This window comes from Peromyscus maniculatus, chromosome X (assembly GCF_049852395.1).
Source record: "Peromyscus maniculatus bairdii isolate BWxNUB_F1_BW_parent chromosome X, HU_Pman_BW_mat_3.1, whole genome shotgun sequence".
NCBI lineage: Eukaryota > Metazoa > Chordata > Mammalia > Rodentia > Cricetidae > Peromyscus > Peromyscus maniculatus.
The window spans coordinates 72,295,232-72,307,842 of record NC_134875.1 but is presented as its reverse complement, the minus strand read 5'-3'; the positions used below and the strand labels follow the sequence as shown (position 1 = coordinate 72,307,842).

Here is a 12,611-nt window from a genome sequence, read left to right as displayed (position 1 = left end):
TGCAGTGCAGGCCCATTGTATAATTGCAACATTTGCATTAACAACCATTTATCACTTGTAAAATGATCTATAGTAAATATAGTTGGTACAATATGGAAAAACACATTGCTCATATGAATTTCATATTTATTGGATCTGGCTAAAGTGCCCCAAATAATTTACTTTTGAATGAAAAGAAGTCTTGTAAAATTAATATAAAATTCATACATTTTATAACATATTCCTCAATTAAATTTTAATATTGAAAAACAAATGTTACTGTATTGATAATTTCTCTCTTCATTTTCAGTTGTTATTTATTTGTATGTGTTTATATAAAACATTATGAAACCAAGCAATAGGCCAAATTTGTTTTCTAAGGTGGTTGCTACTCACATTCTAATGGCGTGAAGAATAGTTGTCTGACATTTTTATTTTTTTTAATTTGCATACAGTGCAATTAAGGCTCTCCTAATGACATTTCATATGCATCAATTATAGTTTGTTGATATTCAGCTTACTGTCACCTCCCATGTCCCTTTTCTGCTTTTCTTTTATTCCCCCACAAATAAACATGGCATGAAATTATAAGGGACACACCCTTGAGTACACACACATATAACTAAAAATAGATTTTGTACATGAGTGGAAAAGGTGATATTTCTCTTTGTGACTAGCTTATTTTGCTGAGAATGGTTTTCAGTTCTCTCCATTATCTTGTAAATTGTATTGTCTAGTGCCTCTTTATGGCTAAATGAAACACCATTTTCTTTCATCCAGTCATCTGTTGGTGGGCATTTAGGTTTATCCCATATCTTAGATTCTGTGAATAGTGTTGCAATAATCATGGGTGAGTAGGTAACTGTCTACATAGAATGTTGAATTAGATTTCTTTGGATATATTTCTGGGATAATGTAGCTAGACTATATAGTAGCTCTATTCTAGATTTTTGAGGAAACTTCATACTAATTTTCTTTTAACCAGATTACATTTGCAACATCAATATACAAGGGTTTCTTTGTGTTTACATCAGCCAAATATGTTATTTATTAGAGGTTTTAAATTTTGAATTTTAAATCCTTAAAAAAAATTCTTACAGGTATATATTGATGATGTCCATTTGGACTGGTGTGAGATGGAATGTCAGTGTGGTTTGTGTTTTCCTGATGGCTAAGGATGTTGAAACTTGTTTTCGTTTGTTGAATGGTCATTTGTGTTTTTTAGTTTGAGGATTATCTGTTCTGTTCAGTTCATTTGTCCTTTTATTTATTGGATAAATTGTGTATTAGTATTTAAAGTTCAGAATGTTTTTTGGATTCTAGATATTAGCCTTTGTTAAATGTAGAGTTTATAGAAATTTCTTGCATTCTGAAGAGGTCTGTTATACTTGTTTTCTGTGAAGTTTTTTATTTATTTTATGCAATCTTCACCCTGTTCCTTGATCCATTTAGAATTGATAGGTGCAGTGTAATAGGTAGAAACTTATACTTACTCTTAAGCATATGGATATCTGATTTGCCTCCCTCCATGTGCTAAAGAGAAAATCTTTGCTACAGATAGTCTTTATCCAAAGTTAGGCTGTAGGAGTATAGTTTATTTCTAAGTTCTCTATGTTGTTCCACTACTCTATATCTCTGTGACCCTGCCTCGTGTGTGTATGTGTGTGTGTATGTGTGTGTGTGTGTGTGTGTGTGTCCATTCATTTGCATGAAGAACACTATTGTCATTTTGTTTGGGATGGCTGTGAATCTATACATTGCTTTCATTAATGTAACCTTTCTTAGTAGTTTCCATGACCTTCTTCAGTCTTTTAGCGTTTTCCTGGTAGAACTCTTTTGCCTCCTTAAATGGGTTTATTCTTAGGTATTTTACTTTTTGCTGCTATTATGAATGGAATGTTTTCCTCAGCAAAATTTTCACTAGCATTCAAAAAAATCTACTAATTTTTGTTTATCAAGTTTGTATCTTGTTACTTTTCTGAAAGTGTTTAGCCCATCTAAGACTCTTGTAGTCAAGTCCTTAGAGCCTTTTACATATATAATCATAAGTATGTATCCAAATAATTGAAGTTCTTTTCCTATTTGAATCACTATTATAGTTTCCCTCATAGATTTAGCTAATAATTCAAACAATTTATTGAATAATAATTGAAATATTATTATTATTCAAACAATTCTATTGAGTAGAAAGAGTGGCCACTCTTGTATACTCTGTGCTTTAAAGGGAAATTCTTTCAGTTTCTTCCCTTTTAATAACTGCCCAAGTAATGCAGTTTCTTTCACAGTCTTTTGCCTGTTTCAGTGATCTATACGTATATGTGTGAGTGTGTGTGTGTTTATATGCACAAGTTGTTATGACAATGCCATGCTTATTTTGTTACAATGGTTCTGTTGTACTATATGAAATTGAATATCATGATACCTTAAGCAGAATATGAATTTCCCTTACATACTCTTTATTATATTGAGGTGTTTTTCTTCTAGTAACAATTTCTTCAGAGCTTTTTATCCTGAAGGTATGTTGAAATTCACTGAAGGCTTTTCTTGTTGTTGATATTGTTTTACATTTATTAAATTCATCTTGTGGTTTCTTTACCTGAGTCTATTAACTTACTGTTTTACATTTGTTGATATACATTTGTAGTAGCTTCTTCATATACCACAAGTGAAGCACATTTGATAATATTGTATGACAGTTTTTATATATTATTCAACTCCATTCGCAAATATTTTATTGATATATTTTGTGTCTAATTTTACTAGGGAAATTGGTCTAAATTTTTCTATTTTGTGTGTGTTTCCTTCTCATACAAACAAAGGTTCGGGATAATCATAGCTCCTTTTAGTAAAGTTTTTTTTATAGAATTCCATCTATTTCTCCTTTATTGCATGGTCTAAGATACATTTATGTTAATTCTTCTTTAAATATCTGGTAGAATTCATCAATGGATCTGTCCAGTCTTGTCTTTTTCTTTGTTGGGATACTTTGATAAAGCTTGAATCTTTTGGCTCACTATTTTTATACTATTATTAACACTTTTATAACCTCTGAATTAAATTTTAGTAGGATGTATCTGCCTATGAATTTACGCCTTATCATAGACTTTCCAGAAGCTTTGAAATAAAAATTTTGAAAGTATTCACTAATGATTCTTTGGAATGAATTTGTCTCTATTTTAGTGTTTCTTTTTTCAGCTATCATCTTGGTAAATTGGGCCCTTACCTTTGTGTATTTCATTGATTCTTTTTAATGTTCTTCTATTCTCCATTCCATTATTTTCTGCAATGACTTTTGGTATTTCTTTCTATTTATTGACTTTGAGTATAGATTGTTATTAATATAATTATGGTATCAAAATGCATTGTTACATTGTTTGGATTTTGTTTTTTTTAATGAAAGCATTAGCATCTTCTTAGAACTGCTTTTGCTATCATATAGTTCCTAATAAGCTCTTCTGTTAATTAAAAACTATGAAACTTCATATGCCCTTTGAATATATACATATATTCAATGACATGATATCAACTGCATTCTTGAGCATATTGTTTATACAAAAGAATAGACAATAGTAATACCTAAAAGATTACTCCTTAAATATATATGCATATATAATGTTGCTCTCAAGATACTAAACAAAGACCAGATAGCTGAAATTCAGAATTTGTAGAAAATTTATTTTTGTGTGAACATGAGTTTCTAGACAACTTATTAGATTCTGTAATTCAATGATGTATGAAATGTCCTCAGAGCAGCAACAAGATATCGTCTATGACCTTTTTAGACTCTATGTTCTTAGGCCCTACTCTGACCAGCCAAATCATTGTCTATAATCAGACTTAATAATATATCTCTTAACATGTGTATCAGATATTTTTAGGCATACAAAATCCTGAGAAACATTTCTGTATCTGAAGCTCTTAAATTTACAGTTCTTTGTGTAGATTTGGTATTTCTCAGAATGTATTAGTTTATACTTTTCTGTATTAGAATGAAGGGATGTGTCATGCCTAATCATACAAATCTTGTTCTCTCAAATTTAATAATGCTTTATTACTAAAATATGTTTTATGTGAAAACTTCCTGATACTGTTAGTAATAGGCAATGATATGAGCACTTAGGCTTTCTAAGACAAGTTAATAAATTCTAAACAAACACTATGAAAATAGAATATATGAAGATGATAAATCTATAAAGTGTTTTTAAGAGGAAAGTTGTGTAGCTTAGTCTTCAAACCTATTTCAAATACCACATTAAAGAAATGCCTACAGTTTTATCAGGCAAACAAAATCGTGATTCACCAGAGAATTACAACTTTAAATAAAAGAGAACTAAAGTTAACCAGAAAAGAAGTAAATGTCATAGAAATCTTATGGGATGAGATTAACAATTTTACTCCAGCAAATGTGTTTGTTATTTCTTTTGATATACTATACCACTGTGGATCCAAAACTTCAAAGAAATGAATAGAGTATAATAGATGTCACCAATCTGAAATATGTCTTTGAATTTTCCCCAGTTAATCTTGGGAGCAATCTTTTACCTATATTTCATCATTGTTATTTAGGATCCTATATTGTATCAGGTAATGACAATATCTATCACCCACTTTTGCTGGTCTTGACTAGTAATTACTCACATATGTACATTATTTCACCTTAAAAAGCATACACTTTCAGAGCAATGCTGTGATGTAATGATAAAGATACAGTACAAATACAGGGAATAATATCTTAACAGATCATGTTTTCATGACATCTGTAATAGCTCAAATATACAAAAATATGTACTGCTTGCATTAGCTACAAGTAGTAGATGAAGATATCCAGCTTTGTGTGGCTATAGCTAGTCTATTTGATTACTTTTGAAAATTCTTTTTGTGTCTTTTCTCATACTTATACTTTCATGATATAGAAATGAACCATGCTCTTTCTGATGTTGGAATCCTTATATATGTGCTGTGCATCATTACTTTCCAGTTACTTGCAGATCTGGAAAACAGTTCAATGTTTACTGATGATCTGGAGTGTCAGAAGCTGTTAATGGAAGCTATGAAGTATCATCTCTTGCCTGAGAGAAGATCCATGTTGCAAAGCCCTCGTACAAAACCTAGAAAGTCAACTGTGGGGGCACTTTATGCTGTGGGAGGTATGGATGCTGCTAAAGGTAAAAGCAACACATTAATTGATTGGGAAAATATCTCCATTTGAAAAAGAAGAGCTATTTCTAACAGCCTCCACGTTATAAGGATGCTATTAAATCCTTGTTAAGTAAGTGTATCCGAAGCTGATTTTCATAATTAGGGTAGCTTATGTGATTCTGTGACCTCATTTTTCTTCTCATCATATGGATTGTACACCATGAATTATGACTGGCTAAATTCTTAATAGGGATTTTACTTTATGAACACAATTCTAGTTTTGAACATTCAGTTTTCCCTGTCAAATCATTTCAGGGAAAATTTATCTATCTACCTACCTATCAGTCTGTCTGTCTGTCTGTCTGCCTACCGGCCCGCCCATCATCCATCTATCCATCCATCCATCCATCCATCCATCCATCCATCCATCCATCCATCCATCCATCCATCCATTTATCTATCTGTATGTCTATCTATTTTTGAAAGAGATAAATGCATCCAAATGTACTTTTGCTCTCAACTCAGCTACATGCTTAAAGACTAATTATAAAAAATACTGATTCAGTTGGGGGCTCCTCAGGCCCTTTGGATAAGTGAGACAGTTCATTAGCTTGAACTGTTTGGGAGGCCCCCAGGCAGTGGGACCAGGACCTGTCCTTAGTGCATGCGCTGGCTGTTTGGAACCTGGGGCCTATGCAGGGACACTTTGTTCAGCCTGGGTGAAGAGAGGAGGGGACTGGAACTGCGTCCACTGAATCTACCAGGCTGAGCTGATCCCCAGGGGAGTCCTTGCCCTGGAGGAGATGGGAATGGGGGATGGATTGGGGGGAGGGTGAGGAGGTGGAGGAGGGAGGACAGGGGAATCCGTGGCTGATATGTAAAATTAAATTAAATTATAAAATAAAAAAAGAAAATCAAAACAAACAAACAAAAAATACTGAAGTGCTGACAGTAAGACCATCAATTCAAAATTGCAATAAAAGCTTAATTTTATATAAATAAGAATTCCAGGAAATTAAAGAAGCAGTTTCTAAAGCCATTATCCTTCCCTTTCTTGAATATTTTTTTTGCCCAGGGCTTTGCTATTTGCATGTGATTTTTTTTGCCTTCTTATGCTGCTTTTGGATAAAATAACAAAGCAAGGATTTATTTATTTATTTTTATTATTATTTATTTTTTTTTTTTTTAGTGGCTGGAGAGACAGCCGTGGGTGCTGGGAACCGAACTCTTATATTTTTGGTTGTGAGCCTAGCCTTTAACGGCTGAGCCATCTCTCCAGCCCGGATTTATTTTTTATTATTTTATTTTATATGCAAGGGTGTTTTGTTTTCATACATGTCTGTGAATCATACGTATGTTTGGTGGCCACAAGTAGAGTCTCAAGAAGACTAGAAGAGATAGATATCAGATCCCTTAGAATGGAGTTACAGGTGATTTTGAGCCATCAAGTGGGTGTTGGAAATAGAGCCTGTATCCTATGAAAGGGAAGTTTTTGCACTTGCCAATTGAATCATCTCTCCAAACTGAAGCAAAGATGTTATAAATAAAGTTTATTGTGAAGAAAGTAAGCATACTGGTAAATCATAAACTGAAATGTATTTATTTGTTTATTTATTTAGTGGTTTTTTTTTTTTTTTGGTTTTTTGAGACAGGGTTTCTCTGTGTAGCTTTGTGCCTTTCCTGGGACTCACTTGGTAGCCCAGGCTGGCCTCGAACTCACAGAGATCCGCCTGGCTCTGCCTCCCGAGTGCTGGGATTAAAGGCATGCGCCACCACCGCCCGGCTTATTTATTTGGTTTTTTGAGACAGGGTTTCTCTGTGTTTTTTGGTGCCTGTCCTGGATCTAGCTCTGTAGACCAGGATGTCCTCGAACTCACAGAGATCCACCTGGCTCTACCTCCTGAGTGCTGGGATTAAAGGTGTGCGCCACCACAGCCCAGTGAAATTTACTTTTGATAGATTGGCAAAACAACCTATAACTTGAAGGTTTATCCTAGGAACAATCCATTATTTCCATTGAAAATTGGAATAGGACATAAAAAATATGTCAATTAATTACAAAATTTTTACATTTAATGAATTTTCTGTTACTATAACCGAGTATCTGAGTCTCAGAAATTTAAAATAATAAAAAAATATATGAGCTGGAAGGACAGAAAAGAAAGAAAGTGAAAATAGTAAAGAGCATACAGAGGAGCAACTTTGAATTTTATTAGTGTCCATTAATTGTAGAATACAGTAGTATCGTTATGACATTTTCATATATGTACATATAACATAGAATTTTTTATTACTATTCACTCCCTCCATTAATCATTTCTCATCTCCTGTCTGATTTTTGCTTGGAAATAGTCAGGTTTTATAATAACTGAGTATTGTGATAGCAGAATTAATCCATTTTGGAGAGTAACTATTCCTCATCTTATCAGTTCTTCTAATGCAAACACCTCTAAATTTTGCCATATTTTGCACTAAATTTCAGTATATAAACTCTAGAAAATATATATAAAATTTAACACTTCTGAAAATGAGATTGTAGATGGAATTATTTCCAAAATTTTGAAACTACTTCATATAACTACTGTTCTTCAGAAAATAACAAATCTTATAGGATACCATAATTAATTTAAGGTTTGATAATTTGGTATTTTATTGTTTTATTTTTCACATTTTGGTTTACCTTTTGCTTCTGTAGCCTAGGCTGACCTAAAGGTAATGGCAACCCTCCTGAATCAGTCTCCTGAGCTTTGGTATTATGGACATGAGCAACTAAACCTGACTTTAGTGCATTGAATAGAATAACATTAACATCTTCTTGGTACTTAAAATAAAAGCTAAAGGTACTAAGTGCAAAACATGAATGCAGTTATCATTCGTTGTGATTTTTTTCTTTCTGTGCTGGGAATCAGTCCAGCGTTTAACACATGCTAGACTAATGCTCTAACTTTGAGCTATAAATTCTGGTTCTAGTTTGTGATATCTTTAAAGACACAATCTGCAATATAGAATCATTTTTAAGTGTTGAGACTTTTGTTCATTTTATTTATTAATTGTATGTGTGAGCATATGTGTGTCACAGTGTGTACATGGAAACGATTTACAGGCATCAGTTGTCACCTTGAGATCAGATGCAAACCATCAGATTTAGCTGCTGGCACTTTGACCCACTGAGACACTTCTCTGGTACAGTAGAAAAGCCATTATGTGTGTGTGTGTGTGTGTGTGTGTGTGTGTGTGTGTGTGTGTGTGTGTGTGTTTGTTACATTTGCTTCTATATTGTCATTTTCAAGCATTTCTTGTCTATATTATCCTTAAATGAAGGGATTTTTTAAACAATAAAATGATTATAAGTATATAAAGTTTGATGTCTGATTCTAAAGATAAGCAAAATATAAAATTTTTATATCTGAACTCTGTTACCACAGTTTTGTTTGGAAGGCAAGTAAGCCTTTCATTTTGAGGGTCTCTGAGTTCTTTGTATATAGAGACACCATATAAAGCTCTATTGGAAGTTGCCAACTATTAGGAAAATAGTAAGAGCTAGAAGTTTCAAGTACTTTTGAAAACACTTCATGTCTGACCATAATACTGGAAGAGAGCTTCTATTACTTCTACTAGGGGCAATATAAGATTACATAATCTTGAAATTCTATTGAATGAATTCTTACTAAAAGTCATGTTCCTTTATCTCTATTTTCCCTATTCTAGAATGGATAGCAGCAAAACCCTCCCTACACTTTGTGGTTTCAGGTTCTTGAAAAACCAGAGTGAGCACTTAAGAACAACAATAAAACAGTAAAGAATTTGATACAAAATCTAAGTAGTAAGCACAAGAACATATAAAGGGTAGTATCTGCTTTTATATATCAGTATTATATTGAAAAAGCACTTATCGGTACATTTTTTTCACAGTGCTATATATGCCTTTCCTTATAGTATATTTTTTCAATTACCTTAAAGATGCCTTTTGAAATTTCACCTATTAATGTCTAGGAATATAGTACTCTGTTGTTTAGTTTTGGTTCTGTATCATATAATAGATACAGAACTACAATTAAATACAGATATCACACAAATGTCTAATGCTAACATTAATGACTACAGTATATCATGAAAGAACCACTAATCAAAACTTTTGTGATTGTAATAAAGAATTAAAAGAAAATCTTACCTTCTGTAGCTAGACTAATGCCCTAGAAAACTGATCTGACATAAAGCAGATAGCTAAATATTTCAAGCTCAATATTTATGAGATAGTAAACTAATGCAGCCTTGTGTAATTTCTTAACCTATTTACCTTTCCATTGCTCTCTATATTTTCTTAATAATTAGCATAGCTTAATTTTTAATTCTAATCTAAATTAACTATAATTTTTACTGATTAAAACAATAATAAAACAAATCAGAAGAATGAAAAGAAAGATTTTTGAAAATTGTAATAATTAAACAGAAACATAATAACATTCACAGAAAACTGGATTTGAAATCATACAGGAATTTGTATGTACTTCATTTTTAACAGTGTCATCTAAATATTTATAGTGCAGAAAAGATGACCTAAATCAAGATAAATTAGCTATAGATACAATATATGTTCTGCCTATTCTGCCTTTATATGCTCCAGACAATAGCCGTACAGCTATCAATGACAGCACTGCAGATGTTAACTTCATTTTCATTGTTATTTTTATTTCAATGAAGTATTTTCCCACAAATCTACCAGTTAAGAATATGTGGGAAATGTTTTGCTTATCCATGTGATAAACTGTAGGAGTGAATACTAATTCAATCAACTTGAATCTTTTCATTAGAAGCCTAGCCATTGTGCAAAACCAGCTTTAACTGAAAACACTCAATAACAACTTTTAGTGAATGACAAAATACATTGTTTACAGAATTGAATCATTCATTACAATAATAGTTAGAATTTACTATTGCACTGATGAGAGTATACTACATCACTAAATTGATATTTCAGAAGTTTAAATTAAAACATTCATCATTGAGGTAATTCTTCAGAATTCTGTAACTTTACTGCAATTTTTCACATAACCACCATGGAAAAGTTTGAGAAACAATGCCAAAAACCTACATGAAAGGAATTTTAATTCCTGATTATTTAATCATCCATCTAATATTTACTTTGTTTTAAATAATTTTAAACACACACACACACGCACACATCTATATACATAGAACAAAGAAATTCTTAAATTATAGAAAATACAAATAAAGAATGATTATCATAATTAAAACTTCAATTCACTGGATTCAGTGAACTATAGATAGGAGTGAATATTAATTCAACCGACACTTTATATAAATATCTAATAACAGAATCCAAGCTATGGGCTTTTTCATTATGTATACGATATTCAAGACCTGTATTGGTATGACCAGTAATTTAGCCACAATTATATTTCATGTTATATTTAATATTAGCACCAAAATCATACTTTGATGACATAAACCACATATATTATACTATTTTCTTCTCACTATTCCAGTTTAATTCAAAAGTGGTGGAGTTATCACTCATTGCCTTATTCTTCAGTTAGTACTGTCATCTGAGCTAGTTAATTTAATTTGAGCTCTTTTTCCTGGTGCTAAGCTGTCAATTAAAACAAATAATGTGAAATAACCCAACTTAGAATTTTAACATGATTTTGTCATTGCTAATTACATCTTTAACAGGTACTACTACAATTGAGAAGTATGACCTCAGAACCAACAGTTGGATCCATATTGGCACTATGAGTGGTCGTAGACTTCAGTTTGGAGTTGCAGTTGTTGATAATAAACTTTACGTCGTGGGAGGAAGAGATGGTTTAAAAACTTTGAATACTGTGGAATGTTTCAATCCAGTTACCAAAACCTGGGTTGTGATGCCTCCTATGTCAACACATAGGCATGGGCTAGGTAAAATATTTAATGTTATATAATTTCTCAAAAATATACAGGAAAGCTTTTCAAATTAGATATAGCAGCACTTTACTGGACTTATTCCAAGAATAATAGTGGCTTAAAAGTCCTGTGAAGGTTAAGCAAACCTGAAGAGCCCATGGAAATTTTCAATTGTAACATAATGGTATATTTTAATTTTATGTCCCTTCCACCAACTTCGAAAGGGTTCCATTTCAGAGAAGATACTATTTTTCAGAAAGAATATTTTATGGAGATTATAAAAGGCAATAGAACACTTTCTCTAAGCTCAGTTGAGAGTGTAAAAGTTTTGACAATGGTAAAGTATTATAAGTTCTAGTTAGAAAATTATGCCTCTGCCACAACAACCAAATTTGCATTCACTGAAAGATTTTGGATTCAGGTCCAGGATAAATATATTTATTATTAACACAGAGCTCTAAAGTATAACTAAGTCAGCGGTTTCTAAGCAGTTTAAGAGTGAGTAAGGTTATTTAGAATAGTGGGGAACTCTAGTTCTCCTGGGTATTTTTCAAGGTACATTCTTTATACTATGTTCCATGTGCTTAAAATATTATGGTACTTGAAAAACAGAGTATTTGACATTTTGTTTACACAATATGCTTTTAAAGTTCATTTTAAAAATTAGTTGTAGGCAAATGTGTCTATGTGTGGGTTTATGAACATGAAAATGGTGCCTTCGAGATCAGAAGAAGGTGTCAGATTTCTTGGAGCTGGAGTTACAGACAATTGTGAGCTGCCAAACATGAGTGCCAGAACTTAACTCATCCAGTCCAGAACTTAACTCATCCAGTCCTTGGCAAGATCAGGACCCACTTTTAAACACTGAGTTATTTCTCTAATTAGCACAATAAACATATATATGGCTACTAAATGTCAGCTCCTGGACTGGAATTTTCTCACCATTTATTTAATAGGTTGTTTCTGCTAAATCATACACAATGTAGTTATTATCTGTTATATCAAAGTAATACTTACATATGTACATGTCCTGCAAAGAAATAAAAGCAAGCTTTTAAAAATACAACCTAACAAATGTTAGTAATCACATATGTGAAATGGATGTTCAAAACACAATGAGAGTCTGATTAAGATGTAAGTGAAAAAAGAGATCATTTATAATTTCTAACAAAAACTTCCAGGTAAACTTCAAAAATGAAGGCCTAGTGAATTATCTGAAGGAAATAATTTTAACCCTGTATTCAAATAAGAATTGAAAAAAAACATTCCACATTAAGCCCAAAAGTTCATCTTATGTTAAGCATCCTATCCTGTATGTGTTTTCATTTTTAAAAAGTGCTGAAATGATCCCAGAGAAATGTTAGTTTCCATTTTAATTGCTTTCCTAGTATTATGCTCTTTACTTCTGTTGATTTTTAGTTATACAAGAATGATAGTTTTCCATGGTATATAGTGATCAGTGGAAGTTCTTCTATGATAATAAGACAATATTTAGCCTCATATGAGAAGCAATTAATTATTCACATGGGCAGAAAACTATTTTAGATACAAAATACAGTTTTCTTAAAGCAGTTAGTTGCTTCTAAAGT

At 32.1% G+C, this 12,611-nt stretch overlaps 1 protein-coding gene across 2 annotated transcripts in view; it reads left to right on the top strand.

The window, feature by feature from the left end:
* The window catches only part of Klhl4 (kelch like family member 4), a 70,699-nt gene that overhangs the window by 50,486 nt on the left and 7,602 nt on the right, over positions 1-12,611 (top strand). The window contains exons 6-7 of one of the 2 annotated variants that reach the window (XM_016009427.3): positions 4,958-5,126; positions 10,813-11,037. In XM_016009427.3, the coding sequence (XP_015864913.1) occupies positions 4,958-5,126; positions 10,813-11,037 (394 nt within the window). Of the gene's footprint in view, positions 1-4,957; positions 5,145-10,812; positions 11,038-12,611 lie in introns of both variants that reach the window. The other variant, XM_006991155.4, reaches the window with a different exon arrangement.